The sequence below is a fragment of the Pseudogymnoascus verrucosus genome (genome assembly GCF_001662655.1).
Source record: "Pseudogymnoascus verrucosus strain UAMH 10579 unplaced genomic scaffold scaffold_5, whole genome shotgun sequence".
NCBI lineage: Eukaryota > Fungi > Ascomycota > Leotiomycetes > Thelebolales > Thelebolaceae > Pseudogymnoascus > Pseudogymnoascus verrucosus.
The window spans coordinates 296,616-319,664 of NW_017263656.1; the positions used below are offsets into that span (position 1 = coordinate 296,616).

The 23,049-nt window shown below is 51.6% G+C and overlaps 7 protein-coding genes and 2 non-coding genes across 9 annotated transcripts; 6 read left to right on the forward strand and 3 right to left on the reverse strand.

Annotated features, from left to right (window-relative positions):
• Positions 1 to 23: 23 nt before the first annotated feature.
• On the forward strand, positions 24 to 3,412 carry VE01_01785 (uncharacterized protein). Its single transcript, XM_059463385.1, has 2 exons — positions 24 to 360; positions 484 to 3,412. The coding sequence occupies exon 2, from the start codon at positions 635 to 637 to the stop codon at positions 3,224 to 3,226; it is 2,592 nt and encodes an 863-aa protein (XP_059320008.1). The 5' UTR covers positions 24 to 360; positions 484 to 634; the 3' UTR covers positions 3,227 to 3,412.
• A 226-nt stretch (positions 3,413 to 3,638) lies between these two features.
• Positions 3,639 to 4,561, forward strand: VE01_01786 (uncharacterized protein). Its single transcript, XM_018271304.2, has 2 exons — positions 3,639 to 3,908; positions 3,999 to 4,561. The coding sequence occupies exons 1-2, from the start codon at positions 3,671 to 3,673 to the stop codon at positions 4,430 to 4,432; spliced, it is 672 nt and encodes a 223-aa protein (XP_018133847.1). The 5' UTR covers positions 3,639 to 3,670; the 3' UTR covers positions 4,433 to 4,561.
• VE01_01787 (uncharacterized protein) lies at positions 4,503 to 6,057 on the reverse strand. The gene is made up of 3 exons (XM_018271305.2): positions 5,781 to 6,057; positions 5,060 to 5,734; positions 4,503 to 5,004 (listed from the first exon to the last, which is right to left on the reverse strand). Exons 1-3 carry the CDS (start codon positions 5,869 to 5,871, stop codon positions 4,925 to 4,927), a joined length of 846 nt encoding a protein of 281 aa, XP_018133846.1. The 5' UTR covers positions 5,872 to 6,057; the 3' UTR covers positions 4,503 to 4,924.
• Positions 6,058 to 6,164: 107 nt separating this feature from the next.
• On the forward strand, positions 6,165 to 6,237 carry VE01_01788 (the record flags this gene model as incomplete). Its single annotated transcript has 1 exon — positions 6,165 to 6,237. It is a non-coding gene; the product is annotated as a tRNA-Gly (tRNA).
• A 147-nt stretch (positions 6,238 to 6,384) lies between these two features.
• VE01_01789 lies at positions 6,385 to 6,457 on the forward strand (the record flags this gene model as incomplete). Its single annotated transcript has 1 exon — positions 6,385 to 6,457. It is a non-coding gene; the product is annotated as a tRNA-Gly (tRNA).
• A 60-nt stretch (positions 6,458 to 6,517) lies between these two features.
• Positions 6,518 to 10,535, forward strand: VE01_01790 (uncharacterized protein). Its single transcript, XM_059463386.1, has one exon. The coding sequence runs from the start codon at positions 7,412 to 7,414 to the stop codon at positions 10,274 to 10,276; it is 2,865 nt and encodes a 954-aa protein (XP_059319995.1). The 5' UTR covers positions 6,518 to 7,411; the 3' UTR covers positions 10,277 to 10,535.
• Positions 10,536 to 14,083: 3,548 nt separating this feature from the next.
• VE01_01791 (uncharacterized protein) lies at positions 14,084 to 17,806 on the forward strand. Its single transcript, XM_018271307.2, has 3 exons — positions 14,084 to 15,010; positions 15,065 to 15,273; positions 15,324 to 17,806. Exons 1-3 carry the CDS (start codon positions 14,727 to 14,729, stop codon positions 16,589 to 16,591), a joined length of 1,761 nt encoding a protein of 586 aa, XP_018133703.1. The 5' UTR covers positions 14,084 to 14,726; the 3' UTR covers positions 16,592 to 17,806.
• A 418-nt stretch (positions 17,807 to 18,224) lies between these two features.
• On the reverse strand, positions 18,225 to 20,324 carry VE01_01792 (uncharacterized protein). Its single transcript, XM_018271308.2, has one exon. The coding sequence runs from the start codon at positions 20,218 to 20,220 to the stop codon at positions 19,075 to 19,077; it is 1,146 nt and encodes a 381-aa protein (XP_018133701.1). The 5' UTR covers positions 20,221 to 20,324; the 3' UTR covers positions 18,225 to 19,074.
• On the reverse strand, positions 20,325 to 22,734 carry VE01_01793 (uncharacterized protein). The gene has a single exon (XM_018271309.2). It carries the CDS (start codon positions 22,491 to 22,493, stop codon positions 21,138 to 21,140), a length of 1,356 nt encoding a protein of 451 aa, XP_018133688.1. The 5' UTR covers positions 22,494 to 22,734; the 3' UTR covers positions 20,325 to 21,137.
• Positions 22,735 to 23,049: the final 315 nt, after the last annotated feature.

Sequence of the window (23,049 nt, forward strand, 5' to 3'; positions counted from 1 at the left end):
CGTTATCGCCACACGGCTGATTACCCCACCTTAACCAGCCAGGCATCCCTCCTTCACCAAGATATCCTCGTCCGCGTCACCAATAAACCACGAAACATACAACGTGTTATATTCATTTCAGGTGTTTGTCTCATACGGTTTGATATATGAAGAGAGCAGGAACTACTTATTTGACGAAATTTGGGCAACTTCAAAGGAGCTATAACTCGGCCGAAACACTATTCGCTGGTAGGTCAGCCTGTCAAAGTCGACATCGTTGGCTAGTTTCAACCCACTTTCTGCTGCGCTGGACCGGACCTGATAGTTTTAAACCGACCCAAACAACCTCAGCTCATAAAATCTTGTAGTCAGGCCATCCGTGTAGGTCCTTCCTTCACTTGCATGTTGACAGAAAAACCTCCCGGTCGTCGCTTCTCACTACTCGTTTCTCGATATTACTCAGGCGTCATCAGACACCACGGCTAACGTCATGCCACTACCCAGTGCCCATCCAGGTTCGAATCACACAACAAACACTTTACACAGGCCCATATACTCACAACTTGGTTATCCAGTTCCCGACGGTGCGGTTCCTGAAGGAGTCGATGAAAGAGTAGCCAACTGGCTTGAGGACCATCCCGACTCGGCCGAAGACATGGCTACCAATACCCCGCCACGAGAGGCAGACGCAGGCAGTCTCACAGATTCTACATACGAGTTTGTCGACGACGATACCGAGAGCAGAGATGGGAACGCAACTGAATCTGTAGCCTCAGCTGACTACTGCCGCCCAGATGATGTTACGAGCCTTGCCGACACAGAGAACAGCTTCGACGACACCGAATCCGAGAAGAGCCATGCCACAGGTGATACACCCGGTCTTGATAGCAATAACGAGGAAGCAGAAGCGCAAGAGATCGGCCAGAGTGCAGAGAGCTTTCTCCAGACTACCACAGGAACTTCAGACCAGCCGATCATATTTGAGGAGCCACAAGCCCACCGTGGTCCGATAATCGCCAGCCTTCCTATCAAAGATCTCTCCGAGGATGAGATTAAAGCGATAACTCCATACTTGAAACTCCGTGGTAACCGGGTGCCAGATCGGATATCAGCTAGCCTCAGCCAGACTATGATGAGCACGCGAATATTGACAACTGTTGTGCCCTTGAGAATCTTGTATGTAGGCAGCCGTGGCGCGATGCATGATATTATTCGCAAGATTGGAAGTGCTGTTGCCGCCTACATGGACAGCGACCCGTCATCAAGCAGCTCCTCGGCGACATTTTATAACGTCATACCAGTGAGTGACTTTGGATCGCACCATGCACCAGAGATCGAGTTGATGCCTTCCTCTGGCTGGAACTTCCAGGTTGAGGAATGCTTGAAAGCAGTTAACTTCCCTGCTGAAAGTACACAAGGAAAGGAAGGTATTCTGGAGTTGACGCTTGATAAAAACACATACCGCTCTGTGCCTCAAAACGGGGAATTCCATGTTCAGCCAAAATGGGAGCTACCTCACCTCTCGATCTTCTACTGCTCGGAAAATGATACGGAAGAAATGCGTCAGACACGGATGGCAGCTAGCGAATTTACCAGCAGGCACAACATTGCACAGATTTTCATCACTCACAAACCAATGCTTGAGAAGCCACTCGAGTGGGAAATCCCACTTGGGCACCACCCCATTCACTTGTCACTGGAAGCCATGTTCTCATCAAGCATGCCAAGAGGAACTGTCCATCTCAGAATGCCAATTGATTTGGCATCTTTCATGAGCATTGATGCTCGTCAGATGAACAAGAACTTGGCTTATATCACATTCCGGGCTATGACGGAGCAAGGAGAGACGTCTGAAGCCGCTGGCTCCTCTGGATCCAAAGTTGTCCGCCAGATCCCTAAGACTACTCCCGCGGTCAAAGGACTTACCAACGTAAAGGCCACTAACTCACGAAATGTCTCCCGATTCCTGACGGGGCTTGGATGGAGAGACTTGGTACCACTCGGCTTACTGATTACCGGGATTCTGGCATCCATTTTTGCAAACTTCTACAGCTTCAAACCGATGCCTGCAAATCTGGTGTCGATCAATGGAAATCTGACTTCCACACATCCGTCGCCAGTTACCGTCATTACCTCCACAACCACCACGGAATCGGCAGTAATTAGCGGTAGCGCATCATATACTGCTCGAGTTCAGACAAAGACCATTATCAAAACGATTGATGTGGAGGAGGTTCGCTCCAGCTCAACAAGCATATCCCTTGTCCAATCTAAGGACGTTAGTGCCGTCGCCGAACCCTACGATGGCCATACGATGGTATGCACTGCTGAACGTCTCGATGATCAGGAAGTCCTCATACGCATCCCATCTGCCACGAAGCTGAGTTGGCTTGCAAAAGAGGCCATGCTTGTCAACGTCACACGCAACAACGAAACCGTCGACATAGAGCGCGTATACAGCTCACACTACGGAATTATCCTCCATTTTGCCCGCCACGAGGCCCACGGAAATCTCCAGATCTCAGTCATCACAACCAAGCACCCCAAGATTAACAGGATCCTCCACGTTGATCTTGGGTCATCGTGGACCCGTGGCTTCCACGAGACCCTAGACAAGCTTTGCCAGCGCGTCTATGACGACGTTCTCCCTAAAGACTTCAACCTTGATGAGACGCTCACACGTATCGATGAGTGGCGCAACCAAGCCGTCCTCCACGCTCAGTTCCTTGCTCACATTGGCCGCCAACAGGCCGAGGTGCAAGGAGCGAGAGCTGCGGAGGCGGGGCGCGAACTAGCAACGCAAGCTATAACCACTGGGGTAGAGCTTGCAGATCGTGTGCGTGAGCCGCTTGGAGCTGCGCTGCTGAAGGCACAGGTGGATAGCAGAGCACAGTGGCTGCGCTTGACAGGACGAGTTGACGAGGCCAAGGAGTACCAGCGAAAGGCCAGCGAGGCAGGGGTTACTACTGGAAAGTGCTCTCAGAATACCTGTGGGTGGTTGGGACGGAAGGTGACGAAGGAAGCAGTGAAGGAGAAGGAGAAGCCGAAAGACAAGGCTAAGCCATTGAGGGATTCGCTAAAGGAGCAGAAGGAACAGAAGGAGACGGAGGCACGAAAGGTTGTGTTCAAGGCGCGTATCGCGGAGAAGAAGAAGGAGACTAAAGCTCGGAGGGACGTGTTGAAGGAGCGCAAGGCAAGCCGGAAGACTTGTAGTAAGAAGCGGAAGGCATGCAGGTCGAAGCGTTAGAGGACGGATGGAAGCGACTAGTGTCGCTGATGTTGCTGGAGATTCGTGAGCTTTGATTTTTATTTTTTTGCCAGATTAAGGGGGGATGAGAGTCTCTGCTTCTTACTCGAGAGATGGCGTAGGTAGGACGTACGTACTCAGTCAGGTACTTTGTTATAGTTACGTGCAGTGCTAGGAATTAACAAGATAAATATTGCGAATATAATTCTAATATAATATTTTCTGAGAAATGAAAAAGGACGCCTCCTTATCATGGTAAATCAGTAGAGTATGGGCTTCAGCACCCCCATGCTCCCGCACCTGCCCCACGTGGATATTGTTCTGCCCCGACCTACCGCCCAACCCGCACCTTCCCCAACGAACTCTTGGCACTATTTCCAACAACTTCTCAGCTATCTCACCCTCCTCCTTCCCTCCTCCGTTCCACACACGACCAAATCCAAAATGTCTGACGCCGCCACATCCTCCTCCGCAGCCGCGGCGCGCCCGGCCTCCAACTCCCTGAAGGCGAACTACCTCCTCGGCTACAATGCCGTGTCCATGTTCTCATGGCTCTCGCTTCTATGGCATGCCGGGCTGAGCCTCAAGGTCGAGGGCCTCGAGTATGTGCACCCGCAGGTCGACACCTTCTGGAAGGTTACGCAGTCGCTCGCCGTGCTTGAGATTGTGCACTCTGCTTTCGGTAGGTCTCTCTTGTCTTGTCTTGTCTTGTGTGTTTGGGCGTGATCTCGCGTGCGGTGATGTGGATTTGTTGAGCTGACAAGCTGGATAGGCATTGTCCGCTCGCCCTTCATGACGACACTGATTCAAGTTGCGTCGCGCTTCCTGATCGTCTGGGGAACCGTCACTCCGTTCCCGGAGGTCGCGAAGAGCTGGGTGTTCATCAGCCTGCTAATTGCGCATGGTGTCACGGAGGTGATTCGCTACGGATACTTTGCCATGGCGCTCAGCGGGGAGACGATTGAGTTCCTGGGGTGGCTGAGATATAATACGTTTATTGTGCTGTACCCGCTCGGCATTGCGAGTGAGTGCTGGCTCATGTACCTTGCGATCCCGTACGCGAACGAGGTGTCGGAGCTGTGGGGATACTTCTACTACGCGATGCTGGCGATTTACATCCCGGGCACGTACGTGCTGTATTCGTACATGATGAAGCAAAGGCGGAAGGCTATGAGGGGCAAGGCGGTGGAGAAGAAGAACCAGTGAGGTTGAGGGCGAGGAAGGCTGAGACGAAGGGGTAAAAATGATGTGGGATATTTAAGTATGAATAGATGATGGCTTACTGTATATTATAATGGAAATGAAAGGCGCGAGTAGCGCTGCGTTTGCTCGAAGATTCGTATATTGTAACATGGCTGCATAGATCACTTCAACGCCGTCATGAAAACGGTTGACGGAAGCATGATATTCGTGTCGTGCAACTAGTGTGTGGACACGTGCCGGGCAAGGGAATGAACGCCTGTTAAGGAAGGAGCAATGGATGCGCCTTCCCATGTTATTATTTTGAGGGATGGGTCGTTTTTTCCCTCTTTTTCAGTTTTTGGGCGGCATCGTTCCTTCCCGCCCTTTCGGGTTTGGGACAGCATCGTTCCTTCCATCCCTTCAGTACTGGTATGGTTCTGAGTTCTTAGCTCTTGCCATCCCAAAAACAAGACAGTCTGTCATAGTTCTCGGAAACCAGCAAAATAGAATCATGTATCATAACGTCTTCATTAAATCTCTAACCGCCTTTGCGGCAAACTTCTTCCTCTCGGCTTCTGGCATACCAGCACCTAGATCTACTCCGTGTTAGCCTGCACCTACGTATCTGGACGACCGCGGATAAAAACTTACCTCGCATAGCCTGCATCTTCAACATTAACGCCTCCAACCCCTCAACACTCTCCTCTTCCTCCTCGACATCCTTCCCAAAAATCGGCCTCCTCATCCCCTCCACGTCCTCCTCTCCAATCTCAAACCCGCCCTCCAAGTCCCCTTCAAACCCCAACCCCAACTCCTTCTCCAATCCCTCTACCCCCCCATCCCCGCCACTCCACTCATTGGCCTCCAATGCCTCTCTAACCCTGTCCACACCCACCACCTCACCGGACTCATCCTTTCCCGTCGCAGCCCCATCAACGACCTCCCAGCCCTCTGCCCAACCCTTGTCATCTTCCCCAGCGGTGGCATCAAGGAGAACACCGAGACGAACAACCTCCCCCGCGTCTCCTTCAGAAACACTGGCCACTCTATCTACTTCCTTCAATACCCTCTCCAACTCATTCCATCCTGCCCTTCCTTTCCCACGGTTAAGGAGAACCACGTACCCTCCAACCGCGGCAAGGACCTCTGCCGCCTCTTTCTTGCAAAACATGTCCGCCCACACATTGATCCCATCAGGATTGATGATGTCAATCCATATCTGGACGTCTGCTACGTAATATGTGGTCTTTAGACTGAGCGGGTGGGATGAACCTGCGAGGGTCCCCACTTCTGCACTGGGGGGCGGTGGCGCGGTGCCTGTTAGATCTGTGGGGTGTTAGTTCGGTATTTCTGAAGGAATGGAAGGGAAGACCTTTGAGGAATGTGCTGGCGGTTGCGTCAGAGGGGGCGATGAGGAGGATGCGCCGGGGGTCTTTGACCTGTGGCGCTGTTGACGGGGTCATTTTGATATTGAGTTCCGAGCTTGTTTTTTTCAGTGGCGAGGGCGTATCTTTTACTCTCCTCTCTCGATTCGTTCTTTTCCTGCTTTATTCAATAAAATCTCCGTTTGCCCTTTTTAATGCGCCGCGTAATCTATAACAGTTTACAGCGTCCTCAGTGACATTGGATATAAATCGAAGGCCAACACGTGAACTCCCATACGCCAAGCCCCACCAACCACTACCCCACCATTACCAAAAAATCGCTCACACAATGCCGTAAAATCCAACCTACGTCTTCGTTGCCAACAATAACCGGCTTCTGTGGTCCAATGGTTAGGATTCCACCCTTCCAAGGTGGAGGTTCGTGTTCGATTCACGGCAGTTGCAAACATCTGATTTTTTTTGGCGTTTCTCTTGCCTCGTGGAGGGGTGAAATGTTCCCCTCTGTATTTTCTTTTGAATTTTTTATGTACTTTTTACGATGGGGTCCTTCATTCTTGCTGCGGTTCTACGTCGTTCCTGCCACCAATAACCAGCTTCTGTGGTCCAATGGTTAGGATTCCACCCTTCCAAGGTGGAGGTTCGTGTTCGATTCACGGCAGTTGCAAAACATTCATTATTTTTTGGCATTTCTTTTCCTTCGCTCGATTCACTTTTTGGGTGTTAGGTGGGTGAAAGGCTTTCCTTTTTATTTTATTCGCTTTATTTGCTTTTTATGATAGGGTCTTTCATTCTTGCCAACTTCTGCTTCGGTACAGTGTAAATGCATCATTCCTACCACCACGCTGATTTTCACGCCCAGAGAACGGGGAAGTAGCGACCCGCAAAATAACAACGAACGAACGACTTCTTGTCAGGAATCGAATGACTAGCTCTCAGAGAGGCCTGCGAAGGAGTCCATTACGAGGACGACATCCTTATTGTGTGAAACAAGCTCGGCGGCTCCATCCGCGAAGCCATGGTCTAGTGGCGTGGCATCAGAGGGCGGAGGGGTAGGGGGAAGGCTGATAGCGGGGTAGGCGTGGTTGACGAGCGAGTCAACAACGTCTTCGAAGATGTCGAGCTGGGATGTGCCAGACGCCAGGGGCCAGAACGTATGTGATAGGTGTTTCATACCGCACCATTACTATCGTTTTCATGCAGCAAAAATTGGGAGGCAGCAAACTATGCAGAGAAACACATACAACACGACGTCTGTCTCGCTCTGGAGCCTGCTATAGGCAGAGGTGCCAAGTCACCGTGCTGAAGCGCTTACAACCTTGTAATATTCTCAGGCCAACGACTCCCTAGAGGCAACATCCTCAATTGCGTTGTGATCCCAAACGACTCAATGGAGTTGCTAGCCCTTTTTTGTGGATGAACAGCAACCAAAGCTGATACGACGTCCAGTAAAGTTGCGGTGTTTGAGTGCATATATGAACTGCATATTAAGCGCCCACGACACATTACTCCCTTGGCGTTTGCAATAGGCTTCAAATATACTGTTAAATTGGGCCCTAATAGCCATACCTTGGATATCAACAGAAAAGCTCTGCAATACAACTATGCTTTCTATGTCAGCATGTCTACAGCCATTGTTCCAAGCGGTGGCAGCGACAACTCAAATGTCTTCACTCAACAAGGCACAGTCGATTGGACATTATTATCAGGGTCAACCGTGAACTTCACTATTGAAATCCTTGCGCGGTTGTCGAAGGCTGGCGTTGAACCGATTACAGCTGCGATGGGCCAGGCAATTTTTGCTGGGTTCAATCTTGACCCAGATGGACAAATAAGATTCTCTAGTACTATATCACGCTTGAAAGCATTTTCGTCGTATGGAAATGTTATGTGGTTTGGATTTGGAGTGAAGCACATTATCCGCACATTGTCCGAGACGGAGCAAGGCGCAACATGTGCTGCCATCTGTGCTTGTCTATCGGTCTCATACGACAAGTTCTTTTGCAGCAAAGTTCTAAAGGCTCTTGCCGACCAACAAAAAGCCCCGAACACTTTAGTGCCATCTCTTTCTCAATGGGCGGCTCTCGCCAACATATGTGCTGGGGCGGTATCAGGCTCACGATTCCCTCAGTTAGTAGAAGTATATTCACGCATAATGCAGTCATATGATGGCGATAGCAGAAATGCATTACAAGAGACAACATCTCCTGACAAACTTGCAAGAGCTATTTTAGAGCTTGGAAAGGTTTCCTCTGGAACTGTTCAAAGTGTCACATTTATTGGCGGTGTAGATTGCGGCTGGCTTGCGGCTCTTGCACAATGGCTTCTATCTCTTAAGGTGGATATTGTGGCCGCGGATGGCTCAGTCTTATACTCTAGTAGGACATCGGTTGACCCGTCCTATTATCCCCAGGTCTCAATTGTGCAGGGATTGGGCCATAATGGCCGGGGCAGTTCAACACTCTTTAAGAGATCTGTTTTCGTTATGCCAGGGAAACTGTTTTTTGGTGCCAAATGGGATTTAGTCGACCGCCAACGACATTTTTTCTCGGCGGGGAGATCGGAATGGCGAACCATTTTGCATGATACATTTGGTGCGGATTTTGATACACTTCTACATCCGGAGATAATACAGGATTTTGCGGAGCTTCTCTGTTGCGGATTTTCTGTTTCTGATTCAGATAACGGCCAGCGCCATGTCGATCCCTGGAGAGGCCTTTCTACGACCAGTACAGAGAGTCGACTCCTGCAACTTTCTTTTGCCGCACAACGCTTGCCTGAGCTTATACCCGTATGTCAGATTGCAAAACAGAAAGTCTATTTTCAAGAGAGAAGTTATGGCGAACATAATACCTTTCCAAGAGTACTTGCGCGCCACTGCTCGTGCGACCAATGCAAGTTTCATCGAGAACATCTGGCTGGAAAGAGTGGTCATTTCCCTCTAATCTCGAAAAAAATCTGTTTAGAAAAAGTCGCCTTAGCTATTTTTGAGTATATTTGGACCCTTTCTTGGCTGGATATAGATGAGAATGTTTACCCATCTGTTCGTGGCTTGCTTCTGACGTATAGAGGCCAGAAAACAGACCGATATGACGACAGTTTCCGAACAGATACCATAAAAGACAAGCTTTTCCAAAAACCGTTGATGTCTAAAGCCATAGAATTATTTACTGGCCTCCCCGAAACTGACCATCAATGGGCCTGGGGGTTGTCGGCCGGATGCAAAGCTGGTGTTTGCGCCTATCTTCCGTCGCTAAAAAACCCAACAACTTCGCCGCCGGAACAGCTTCGCGTCATTGTAGTTGCAGGCCACATTGAGTGGAATAGTAAAACATTTTCAATGGTCAAAGACGGACGGAGTGAAATGGTCGAGGTATCATTGGGAGACCTCGCCTCAACTTTCGTCCAGACTTATGGCCTCAATGTGGACCTTAAGCTACGTGTGCAAGAGACCTTTACGTCGGATGTTTTAGAGGCAGATCTCTGGGTTTCAAGCAAACCAATAGAGCCGTTGCAGCGCATTTCATACCACGATGGCCATATAGTCGACCCCCCGCCTGCGTCTAGCTCACCTACCCGCATACAAACTTTTGGCGCTGCGAAAATAAGAGCAGCCATTATATCTAGCAGATTTACATCTAGCTGCCACTCCGAGTCAGTAGAGACGAATGCTCTCTCTATTGATGGACCGATCTGCTGGTCCGGCCCTTGTTCTGATGCCGCCAAATATCTGTGGGTTGATGGCTACAATAACAAAAGTTATAGCCCTACAAATGAAGAGTGGGCGCTGATATCTCAAAGCGAATGTTGCCAAGAGATAGTCCGGGGACCATATCAGCTGCTATATTCAGTCATCTGCAGAATGAAGGGAAAGGCCAAAATCCGCTTAGGCTCTGCTACTTGTTTGATGTGCTTATTGGGAACACATCGGAATCTACGAGGTGTAGAGCATATCAGGATTGTTATTGGTCGTGGCAATCACGGCCACAGCAGGTGGTCCTATTCTCATATTCGCAATCTAGAGCGTGTTACTGTACATTCATTCCTGGGTAGTAGACCTTCATCGCAGGTCCTTCTCACTTCCGCAAAATTTCCCTCTGGGATGCCAACTAAACAGCCGCCCTTAGGGCCAGACAGTGCAGTTTCTGGGATTAATCAAGAATCGAATTCTGGTGTCGTCCCAGGTCGGCCAATGCTTCTCGCTACGCCGCAAACTGCACAATCGCCCTCTGAGCCAGAGAATACAATCTCCAGTAACAATCAACAATCGGATTCCAGTGTCGCCCCAAGCCCGGCGACACTCCCTCCTACGTCACGACCTGCACAGCCGCCCTCAGAGTTAGGCCATACAACTCCCGGCATTGATCAAAAAGAATCGGATTCTAGTGTCATCCCAAGCCAGGAAATAAAGGGCGGAATACCTCACCGAGGACGGGACTTTAAGAGTCCCAATCCAAGAGAAATCCAAAGGGCTAGGAGTCTGTAATCAAATTCCCGAAGGGCGTGGCTGGGGGTTTAGGGGCGCGAGAGGGACTATATATCCCGAGACGGAACGGCTCTAGGAGCAATGCGGTTGGAGATCGACCAGGACAATAACTGGAAGGGGCGAGAGTAGAGTACTATGACTAGGGATATATATTTTCTTTATAGCTATGAGCATTACTTGAGCGGTCTCGAGGGCGGAGTTAAGGGATTTCTGCGAATTTAAGAATTTGATAATTACAATTTAAACTTTTATAATGGGATTTTAACATTTAAAGGCCTATAATATGATGAGCACAGTCTGGAGATCGAGCCTGCACGCTCTATCAACTCTTGCTATACAAACTCACATTAGACAACGGCTCTATAAACCATTCATTCTACTTACTTCCTAGAGTTACTAGAACCTATAATCCCGCTCGAAATTTTAACCGCACACACACCGTCGCCGCAGGGATTATCACGATTTAACAGATTTTATAGGCCGCTATGAATCTAAACAGACCTGCAAAAACACCCATATTCATATAATACCTACAATAACTTACCACCATCATACCCTCACCTCACCCCAAAAACACAACCCCCTTACCCCTCCCTCCCCGCCCCTTTACAAACCCCGCACCACCAACCCCCCTCACCACACACCTCCCACCACCACCCACGCACAAAACCCCCAAACCCCTCCCCAAACCAACTTTTCCAACAACAACCAAACTTCCCTCTAAAAAAAATCAAATATATATAAATAGCAACCCCTATCCCATAATTTTCCCACCTTCTCAAACATTCTAGCACACCCGCTCCCACCCACGGTTCCGAGCAATCGCATTCCACCGCCCGCCTTGGTCCCGACCGCACTGATACTTGGCTGTTGTGTCCCAGCATCACGTAATCCCCCCCCACAAGCGACTCCATCGGTACCTGGCGCTAAACCTGTTCCTGTCGCGGGTCCACATAGGACTGTGATGCGCTGCGGGACCTCGCTGGCTGTATCACCGGTGCTGCACTGCAGGTTGGAAAGGGCCCTGTGTGAGGGACGGAGGGTTTGTGGGATCTACGAGACAGGAGGGAGGATACGATTGTTTTTGGAACGGCAAAAGGGGCTTCAACTTACGTGTGTACTGTGTAGTTACGGTTACGAGTAGACTCCTCGTATCATCCATCTACCCTTCGTATCCCCATCCCCATCCCCCAAGTCCTCTGTCCCCCCATGCATAATCCTCCTCCCCATCGGCGCACACACACACACATTTTCGGAGCACGATACGCCGGAGCGGAGGGAACGCATGCGGCCGGGTGGGTGCAATTGTTTCTCCGTCTCGGCCCTGGGTGAGGCGTGCGTGCGGGCGGCTAGTATCGCGAGTTTGCTTGTTGTGTGTGTGTGTGCCGTGTGGGATGGTGGGGTGGGACACGGGAGGGGAGGTTGTGCGATTGTGGCGAAGGCGGGAGGGAGGGTGATTGACGCGACGGGATGGAATGGGATGGAGGTGCAGGTAGGGAGGTGGGTGGGTGTGTTTGTTTAAAGGGGTTCGGGGGTTTGGATTTTGATGGGTGATGGATGATGGGATAGGAGGTGGGTGGTGGGATACGATGGAGTACTCGATACGATGCCAGCACTGTCGAGGTGAAGATGCAGGTACAGTACAAACGTGCTTTGTAAGGCTGTCTGTCACCGCCACCGTGCCGGGTTGGTCGGCTGTTTGATGTTTACCCATCCATCCCCGTTCTCGAGCATCGTGTCGCGACGCCATTATGCACGCAACTAAGTAAGTAAAGTAAAGTAAAGTAAAGTAAGCCCCCCCCTTAACCTAGCATACGAGGGGGGTGTAAGTCCGCAACCATGTCAGAGAGCAGCCTTGTCAGATTGTTGTCAGATGCGTGGCTTGTTTTAGTCTTGGCGCGATGGAAGGAAGGAGTGGTATGGTATCGGTATGGACGCGATTTCCCTGGTCCTGTTTACGCCCACCCATCCTCCCTCACTCCCTCCCTCCACCGCCTCTCCCTCCTCCCCCCCCAGCGCATCGTCGCATGGTGGAACTGGGAATATGCGACTGGCAGCTAGCACCCAGACCAGACCCCCCCAATCGATCGACTAAACTAACTGGCTCGCCAGACAGGGAACAGACGACTGAGACCACACCACACCCCACCCCCTGTCACAGAAAAAGGTGCGACGATGGGGGGGGGTTGCGTCTGGCCTGTGACGCTCGCGTGTGGACCAATCGGGGGGGGGGGGGGGGGGGGGGGGGGGGGGGGGTGGGGGGAGGTAGGTGTTGGAATGGTTTTGGGAGACCCTTCTTTTTTTTGGCGCGCAGTGGTGATGGGGGGTTTTGAGGGTTGGATGGATGGACCCTAGGGGTTGGGTGAGGGTTTTTGGTTTTACGGTCGGTGAGAAGGGGGGATGTTTAAAGGGTGTGGTGTTTAAAGGGTTGGCGTTGAAGGGTGTCAAAGGGTGTCGGGGGATGTGAACACGGCGGCGGTGATGGGGCGGGTGGGTGAGGCCGGAGGGGGTGAAACGGTCTCAGTGGTTGGCCGTCGGTGAGGGAGTGAGGGAGTGAGTGAGTGTGTTGGGGATGGGGATGATGAGTGGGATTGAGTAGTTTGTATGGGATGTGTGTTTGGGATACGTGTAGTTTTGTATGTGTTGGTAGGTTAGAGGGTTGGGGTTAGACAGTTAGAGGGTTCGATGTTAGAGAGTTGGACGGTTAGAGGGTTAGAGAGGGCAACTACATCCTCACCACTCGTCTCCTTTTCTTGGCTGTATTGTGAGATTCACTGGGTGTATGTGTTTGTATGCGTGTGTGCTTGTATGTGTGTATTCTTGTTACTCCTCGGCGTGATGGATGTTGTGTGCTGTGTTTCCGTGCTTCGTACAACACCCCGTACTCGTACTGTACGTGTCTGTCTATACTGTACGTGTCTCTCAGTACTGGACCTGTCTCTCAACGAGTATCATCCATAGGAGTACTCTATATACTTAGTTACTCTATCTATATACACCCACATACTCTATACTTACTCTATCTATACACACACCCACATACTCTATACACTTACTATATTTACATACACTGCATTTATGGTACAGTGCATATACACACTACATACACACTGCATACACTCTGCATACACACCTACAGTACCTGCATTGGCCTGTTTCTGCCACTCCTCGCTATAATTCCCATACTCGTCTCTATTGGCCCGTGCTGCGTCTCAAGTCGCCCGTTCGGTCCATTCTGCCCTTTCTTCCTTCTTCCTTCGTCCTTCCGCCCACATCCGCCGCCCACACAGACCCAGTATACCCAGCCAGCTAGACGCACACTACGGCGCTACTCTAGACTCTACACCCACTCTACACACCCACTCTACACACACCCTCTACACACACCCAGGCCAAGAGTTTGAACACGCCCACCTAACACCCTACGCCCACCCACGCCCATGCCTGCACCCACACCCACACCACCTAAACCACGCCTAGCCATACTCACCACCACCACCACAATCCACACCCACTCCCACCACCCACACACTTCTCTCCTTCCCCCCATCCCCCCGTCCGTCCCCCATCCCTCACACCCCCATCCTCAACCCTCACACCCCCCCTCCCCTCCCCTCCCCTTCCCCCTTCTACCGCCCTTCCCTTTCCCCTTCCATCCAGCTGCTACCTAACCTAAACCCACCACCCACCGCCCACTGCCCACTGCCCACCACCCACCACCCACCACCCACCAACACCAACCTAACTACATCCACCCACTAAATCTACCCACACTCCACCAAACTTACTACCACCACCCACCAAAACCTACACGCCCACCTACCCACCTACCCTACTACCCTACCTACACTCCTCCTCCTACTCCTACTCCTCCTCCTTGACTCTCCCTCCTCCCATCATCGTCGTCTTCACGTCGTCGCTGCTGCTGAACGAAAAATCTTCTTTTCCTCCTCGTTCTTCTATTTTCTTTTCATCGTTCAGCCATTACGGATACCTGTCACTCCTTTCAGGTCCGATACTTTCATTCGGCTCAACAACCAGCTATTCCAATCTCGACTTTACAACTTCGAGACCACACTCATTTTCTGACCAACGACAAACGACAACAACACACACAATCACACACCGGATCTTCATCCAACGCTAGTCCAACAACAACACGACAACCCCGCGCCTCGAGCACGATCCTACTTTCTATTTCCTGCCAGTTACAGCGAACCATTATATACCGAGTCGACACGCTCCTCTCATTCTCGACGTTCCTTACACACGATCCCGCCCGACCGGATCTCTCGATCGACACACACCGCCGCTCTCCGAACTTCGGCAAGTGCTCGACCACGACAACCACCACAACACGAACCCGCGAGTAAACCCGTGACCCTTTGTTTACCTGGCAGGCTGCATCCACGACCCGGTCACCACCCGCTTCCCGGCGAGCTCAGACACCATGTCGGAACATGGGGACAACGAGCCGAAAAAGATGGCCACGCCGTCCCCGTCTCCCTCCGCCTCCGCCTCAAACAGCAACTCTGCCTCGCGACGCCCGCCGCGGAAGAGCACTTTAACGCAGCAGCAGAAGAACCAGAAGAGACAGCGCGCGACACAGGACCAGCTGGCCACACTCGAGCAGGAGTTCCTCAAGAACCCGACGCCGACTGCGTCGGTGAGGGAACGGATCGCGGATGAAATCAACATGACGGAGCGCTCGGTGCAGATTTGGTTCCAGAACAGGTATGCTGAGAGCTAGACTCTTGACGCGACCGGTGTACTAATGAAGACGTGTAGACGTGCCAAGATCAAGTTGCTGGCCAAGAAGGGCATCGAGGGCGGTGAGGATATTGATAACATTCCGGAAGGCATGCGTCAGTACCTTGGCCTACAAACCATGGAGTCTGGCAGGCCTATGGGCGCAAACTTCATGGGGCGCGACGGACTTGTGTCTTATCGCGCAGGAGGCATGATGGGTGCTGACCAAGGCCCTCAGGGCAAAGTTCGTAAGTAAAACCCCTTCAATGTACGCGGTCCCCTTGCTAAGACCCTGAAGTCATCCACCATTTCCACTGTAGGTCCCTGCAAATTGGAACCTGGAAACGAATTGGCCAAACTATGATGGACCTTATCATTTTCTACTCGCCCAAGAAGGAGTGCATGACGTACTATATCAACAACGACCAGGCTGGTTACAAGATCGAATACCCTTTCGCATACATCAAGAACATCTACCTGGAAAATGGCGATATCGACGGAGGAAGTCAAGGAGGACTAGTCGTGGAGCTTAACCGCCCCCCGCTGTTCTTCATGGATTGCTCTGGATCAGGAGGGTTTGTTGATGTTGGGGATTTCACAGAGGAGCACCAAGCTTCGCAAGTTTTAATACACAGGCTTGGAGGACACCCGAAGGTCTTGAGTGGACAACTAGCTAAGCTTGCCAACCTGGATTCTTTCATCAACCGCCACAACCCATTCGAGTCGCAGCACCAGTTGGCCGTTTCGGCGCCCAACTCTCCAATCGGACACCGCCCCGCATCCCAACCAAACTACAACGCGCAGGCACACGTCGGCATGTTCCAGGAGCAGTGGGGTATTGGCGTCCACCCCGGCGCGCGCGGACCAGGTCACAAACGCCAGAGGAGTAGATCCGTACCAACTGCGATCGATTTCTCCATGTTCAGCGCGCCCATGCCGTCCTTCCTCATCCAACACCCTGCCGAGCACCAGTCTCACCACAACCCCAACATCTTCGCGCCCATCCCGCAACAGCCAAACAACCTTACCCCGATGGGCTCGAACTTACGGATCGATACTTCGACGGGCTATGGCATGGATTTCAGACAATACCCCATGTCTGCCGCTACTACGACCCCGCCATCCGACTATGCAAGCCCGTCCTTCTACTCCCAAGGTCCCGAGACCGGTCCCCTCCCAGCATCCAGCTACAACACGCCCTACACCGTTCCATTCCTCTCCCCTATGGTCGACCCCTCCTCTATGGTGCCACCCTCTGTCTCGCCTCTCTCCTTCATGAGCCACGGCGACCCCGCCATCGTCGACCAATCACCCCCACTGTCCATGATGCACCGCTCCGGCTCCGCAGACGCCTACAACATGAACCACGCCAGCCTCTCCGACGACGGTTCGGGTCTCAACGAGATGTACTCCAAACACTCCCTCACCCTTCCCATGCACCAGAACTCCCCGTCACCCGCCTACCTCGAGCAATCACAAGCGGATATGGAGATGAGCCAGCTCGTCGAGTTCGAACCCATGGACCCGGCCGGCCTATCCCCGGAACCGAACTCGGGTCACAGATGATGCCTTATGACACCCCACTGACGGCCTTGGGTTTCGCGGGTTGGTTACGATGCGGTGTTTTTTTCATACTTCTGGGGTCGGGATCGGAGTGCATAAGATTGGAACGGGAGCGGATTTTCGTTGGCGTTTTGAAACGTTGGGTTTTGTGGGATTTAGGTCTTTAATGGGAGGGTTGTCGGAACGGGGACTTGGGGCTGTTGATACTCTTTTGCTTTTACGGCCGATGTTGTTGTTGTGTTTTTTTGCCGCGTTGTTGTGAGGGGTTGTTGTGTTCCCTCCACTCACGCACTTTTGTCGTTGTTGTTCTTGAATGAATCTCCTTGCTGTTGTTGTTTTGTGGTTACATTTTTTGCGCGTCGCGAGCTTTATACTGCGGTATTTCACGCGTCGTTGCTACTCTTTTACCTTTTACTTTAACACCCCCTTTTTTGTTCTGTCTGGCACAGCGTTTTTTATCTATCATATCATCATTTGTCCTTTTTTCTCAAAAACCCTACTCACCAACATCTTGTTTTGCGGTATGGGAATCTTCGAGCTTACGTTTTGTATTCTTGCTTGTTCTTTTGTTTTTTTTGTTCCCTTTGTTCAACACTAGTTTTTCTTGCGAGTTGCGTTGGTATGGCATTGTTTTGTTTTTTTCGAGCAGTACAGTGCGGTTGTGCAGTTGTGCAGTCTTCGAGCAATACGCGGAGAGAGTGCATTTATATATACCCTTTCTGTATGGAAGACCGCGGGGATGGGAGTGGGGGTGGTGGTGGTGGATGATTTTACTGAAGTTGGCGAAGTGGAGGAAGTGATCAACCACTTTGAGAGAGAGAGAGAGAGAGGAGAGCTGGGACCGCAAGGGTCGCGGTGGACGGACGGATGGTGATCGTAAAGACGCCGGATGTCTCGCCCGTCGCGGGCCCCCTGTGGTGCCTAGGGGAGATATTAACGTGGACGGGTGATCTTTTATCTTTGAAACCGACTTTTTTTTTTGTTCACCTTTTTTTTTTGGGCAAGGGAGGTCTTATGTATGTCCTTTTAGGTGGAGCAGTCCATCCACGGAGTGTGACTGGGGAAGGCTGGAGGCTGAGGAATGGGACGAGTGGAGGGATAGGGGGAAGGAAAGGACGACGGACGGACCGACGGACGGTGGGGTAGTGTTCGTAATTAACGTACTTGTATATCGGTCGGCTGAGCCGATGGATGGGAATTCATACACATCTACACCCGATTTGTGCCTTAACTCTTGTGTGCTGTGAGATGATACCTTGCTTAGTGATATGTCTGCACGTACTATATATAAAGTTGAGGGAGTTAAACTCTTTCCCCCCTCCGCCTATACTGTCCACTACATCATATAAAACCTAGGCATTTCGCCCCTATAAGGAAGGAACGAAAAATAAAGAATATGGCTACCCACGGTCGTTCCTTCCCTATATAGTCGATCGCCCCTTCCTCGCATAGTCGGTCGTTCCTTCCCTTAGTAAACGTAAAACCCAAGAGCAGGAAAGACCGTTCCTTCTCTCTGGAGTCGGTCGTTCCTTCCCTTATAACTATAAAGCCCAAGGTTAAGAAGGAACGGTCCTTCCACCTGACGCTGGTCGTTCCTTCCACCTGACGCTGGTCGTTCCTTCCTCTCTGGAGCCGGTCGCCCCTGCCTTTTAAATGAAAACCCCTCTAGGAAGGAAGGACCGGTCCTTCCATCTTGAGTCGATTGCTCTTTCCTTTGAAGTGGGTCGTTCTTTTCGTTCTTTCCCTTATAACTATAAAACACCTGGGAAGAAAGGAGCGCTCCTTCCTTCTAGAGCTGGTCGTTCTTTCCCTAAAAACTGTAAAAATCTAGGAGGGAAAGAGCGTTCCTTCGCTCTAGAGTCGATCGTTCCTTTCTTTCCTTTGGAGTCAATCGCTCCTTCCTTATAAATGTAAAGCCCCCCAAGAAGGAAAGAACGCTCCTTCCCTCTTGAGTCAATCGCTCTTTCCTTCTGGAGTCGGTCGTTCCTTCCCTATTTAAAGGGTCGTTCCTTCCTTCAAAAGTTTGTCGTTCCTTCCTATATTAACAGATCGTGCCTCGCCGCCCATAACTTGCCTGCAACTCAGGAGCTATGGTGGATACCACATAGAGGTGCGGCATCTTCCCATCAGCCATACATAAATGATATGAATCTTCAGTGTATGCAGCCAGTCTACGTATCTGATTAGCATGGAGGACCGGACGCGGTTCACGGCTGCGCTGTCGGAGTTTATGATTCAGGCGACACAGAAAATGGAGCCGGGTGCGTTTGATGTTGTGGAGAGGTGTGAGGGGGCGAGGCATTGTGTGATGGTTGGTGAGTCGGAGTGGTCGGCGGGGGCGTTGAGGAGGGCGGCGGGAGAGGTGGTGTAGGGTGTGGTGTGTGCGTGGTTGCTGTTGAGGAGGTGCACGGCGTGACAGTAGGTGGTATATAGCTCATATAACTCACATATAGTGTGTTCGAATTTTTGTAGAAGCCGAGTAAGTCCTACACATCACTATAGAGGATGAGTTTCCCCTCACTCCCATCCCAAACTTCCATCCAGACCCAGGCCCTACCCGCCTCTCCCCAGAGCAATCCAAATGGGTCCGCATCCTTCTCAAATACCCCATCCGAAACGCCCTGCGCGACCTTCTCAGGCGTTGCAAGACGAAGGAAGTGCTCCTTCTGCGGTGCCTCAAGAACCAAGGCATTGCCTGTGATACCGTGACAGATATTGGGCTCTTTCGTCAGGAGACCCCTCTCCCACGTCACCTTCCTCCCAAGCGCAATGGCCTTATCAATCTTCTCATGCAGTGCCGGAAAATACTGTCTAATAGGCAAGAGCGAGATGAGGACGCCCGGCGCACCGTGGCAGAACTGCACAAGCCCTATCTCTTTCCCTTCAATAACTGGCCAGTTGCCCTCGTCTCCCTGTAGCTCCAGGATTTCTAGGAGATTGCTTTCCAGCTTAGGTGCGTAGGACGGGTCACTCAGTACGATCTGGGTCAGGATTCCAATATCGCCGTGCACTGCCCCTATATATTTCCTATCGCTCCAGCTCCACGGCTGCTGGGGGAGGATCTCGTCGATTAGCAACGTTATAACCTCGTTCACGGCTGTGGCTAGATTAGGAAGCCACTTTCGAATTATGCGCAGAATATAGAGCGCCCCTGCGCGGCCCTTCATCCACTCGCAGTAAGTTGGATCTGTTTCCAGACTGCGGAGAGCAGATATCACTTCCATTGCACGACTCTCATCTTGGTAGAGACACGCCTTGATAGCATTTGAAGTTAGAAACTCGTTAGTAATCCCACAGCTTTCCTCCAGCAGGGGAGGCACAGAGTCCTGTCCTAGCTCGATGTAGGCCTTGCACCAATCCACCGGTAGCTTGCCCTCAATCTCCAAATCGGGGTGTTTGGTGGAGAGGGTCCAGAAGAAGTAGGCTATGGCTGTGGGACCGACAAATAAGCCGCGGTGGACGTGGCCGCGGAAGAGCGATGCCCAGGGCAGCTTGGGTGGACAGTCTCGAATTATCCGGGATGCTGACTGGATGAGATATACCTTTGGGTCTCCCAATCGGAGCAGTGTCGTTGCATCATTCTCGAAGAACCGCTTGTTTTCTGAGAGTATTGCGGATGGATCAATAGCCATGGTGGTTTTAGTAGCAAAGTGTCAATGGGATAAGCTTTTTAGATTCACGGCACTAAGATGTATATTGCTATGATGAACCTACAATATAGGGTCCAACGATGGTCATATGAGGGGTCGATCGTATGTTGGGATCATCTTAGCGTTGTGTTACGAAGATGTGAGTGTTATGTAAGCAGTAAGCAAGATGACTTCCCAGATATCCAAAGGCACTGTCGCATCGTTGATTAGAATATTTAGTCTTTCAAATGCGCTTTGCCAATAGGCATAGCATGGTCATATTTTACATCCAGATAGATATACATTATGAAGACCCATATATTACACGTCCCCGAACCGGAGTTTGAAAACCCCTGCCCCATAATCTATCCCCGTAACGCCCCATAGCACCCACACGTCGAACCGATGATCATCTATCCAAGATAGGACGCAATGTGTCCATGACGAGGCATCAGATGAACGCCAACTGGTTCAAGTTGTGTAGTTCTGCGGCAACGATCATGTGCTGCATGTGCGATATCTATATTGTACAATTCTTTGCTGCTGGTTGTGCTTTAGTGGCGGGAAGCAACTATATTTCGTGTAATCATTAATATGCCGTCGTTGGGAAGGTAGACGACGGCTTTCTCGAGGTAGCTCTAGAAGGGCGATTCTGTCCGGCCGGATATTCGACGAGGAAGTTGCGCAGAACGCTCCTTCCAGTCTGATCGAATACTCGACGAGGAAGTTATGTAGAACGACCCTTCCATATCTGGCCGAGCACTTGACGAGGAAGTTACGCAGCAACGCTCCTTCCCTGTCTGCCCGAGAACTCGGCGAGGAAGTTACGAAGAACGCTCCTTCCCTGTCCGATCAAGACTCAACCACGAGACCTCAGCAGGCAGGCTAAGCACTCTCGTAGCCCCTCACAACAACCGCACTCATCCAAGCTGTCCCGAAACCTTCATATGCTCAAACTTCAACGCCTCGCTATCATGCAATTCGAATCCAAAATTCCACAACCCCCTCGCAGCTCCAATGCTGTACCTCTCACTGGGTTTATCCGGCTCACCGAACACCTGCTTCATCGTCTTCCTCCCAATATGCTGAATAACACTCGGCGTCAGCGCCCACCTCTCAAAATCCTCTTCGATCGCCCACGTCTCAACCGCCACATCCGCCGGACCGGGCGGCACGGACTCCAACCTCGCCACGAGCTTCGGCATGATGTCCTGCGAGAACACGAGGCCCTGCGCGCAGCAGCCGTAGTTGTTCATGAGGCTCACTCCTGGTGGTAGCGGTTGCATGCTGACGCGCCCAGCGAGGAAGTAGAGTATGATGCTGGCGGGGACGAAGCCGAGGCAGATCGTCGCGATGAAGGAGTTTGTGAGGTTCTTGCGCGCGGAGGGGGCGCGGTTGCGGATGATAAGGGCGAGGAGCGCGGGGATCGTCGCGAAGAAGATGCTCCATGCCAGGTATGTGGGCCACTCTTCCGAGTTCCATCCCAGGAACTTCTCGGTGTAGAAGAGGCGCAGGTAGACCCATGTCTTGTTCTCATCGTGCTTCTCCTTCACCTCCTCGAGGGCGCGGAGCGTGTGGTGGTACCACCCGTCTTGTGCCAGGACATCGTCTTCGACCATGGCGATCCAGGTTGCTCCAGTTTGGCGGCAGTGGTCGATCAGGTAGAGGAAGTCGAACATGAGTTTTTCGTTGAACTTGCGCTCCTTCTCCAGTTCCTTCAGGTGAGCCATCTGGGAATCAGAGACATTGTAGCTGAGCGGCGCGTCGAGCAGTCCAGACAGCCACGGCGCATTGAATAAGGGGTGGTCGGAGGGATTCGTGTGTGCGAACAAGACCGCGAAGTGAATGCTGTTCCGCTCCTCTGGTGTCAGATCCCGCACCAGCGATCCGACGGCTACCTGTACATATTGGTCTTCGGGCCTCTTCACACTCGACATGCCAATGCAGAGGGTGGGTTTATGGGCGGCATCGGTGCCGCCAAGGGTGTTTCGTGGCGGGCTCGGCGAGGTCGCCTCGGCAATGAGGAACTCGTTCACCTGCGATTGGCGCACGACGCTGTAGAAAGGGCGGTATCCCTCTATGGGGTCGAAGAAGAAGGAGCCAGGGTCGCGGTAGAATGTCTGGTGGCAGTAGACGATGGCGGCGAGGAAGAGCAGCGACAGGGCAGTGAAGGCGTTGATGTGCCACCGCGTGAAGGGGGAGTGATGCCTCACCGTCAGCCCGCCATTGGCGACGCGTGAGTACCCGCCGGATAAGAGCCCGCGGCCCCAGAACATAGCTGCGAAAGAGTTGATGTCTGGTTCTGGGATCTGGATATAATATCTTAGGGGCAAGGCAAGATTACTGAGGCCAAGAATTTAAAGGTGTCGCGCGCGGCCCAGCGTATACGAGTAGGTAAGCAGCGACACTAATCAACTACCTACCACCACCCCTTGGGTTGGTGCAACAGCCTTGTCTTTCATTTGGAACAGCGCCGAGCTACTTCCAAGGTAATTCCCCCAAAGAGGCAAATAAGAGTACTTGGCATGACTCTTTGGCACTCTTCCATTCGCTCACACCCCAGCATAGCTACGATTAAGTGGGCCTGGCTAATTATACACTGGTTATACATAATATAGCTCATTTTTGGCCGAATCTGGTAATTCTGTAAATTGAGAAGAGAGACATTTCTAATCTGTCACGTCTCGTCCCGACTTCAGTGTTCAAGATACCCATCATTTTTGTTGATCACCGACGGTCGGCCCCCGCAGTTTTCTGCTTTGTCAGGTGCAGATCCTGATTTGGGGGTTAAGGGGTCCATCACGGGACCACGCCGTTGACGGGCCAGGCACA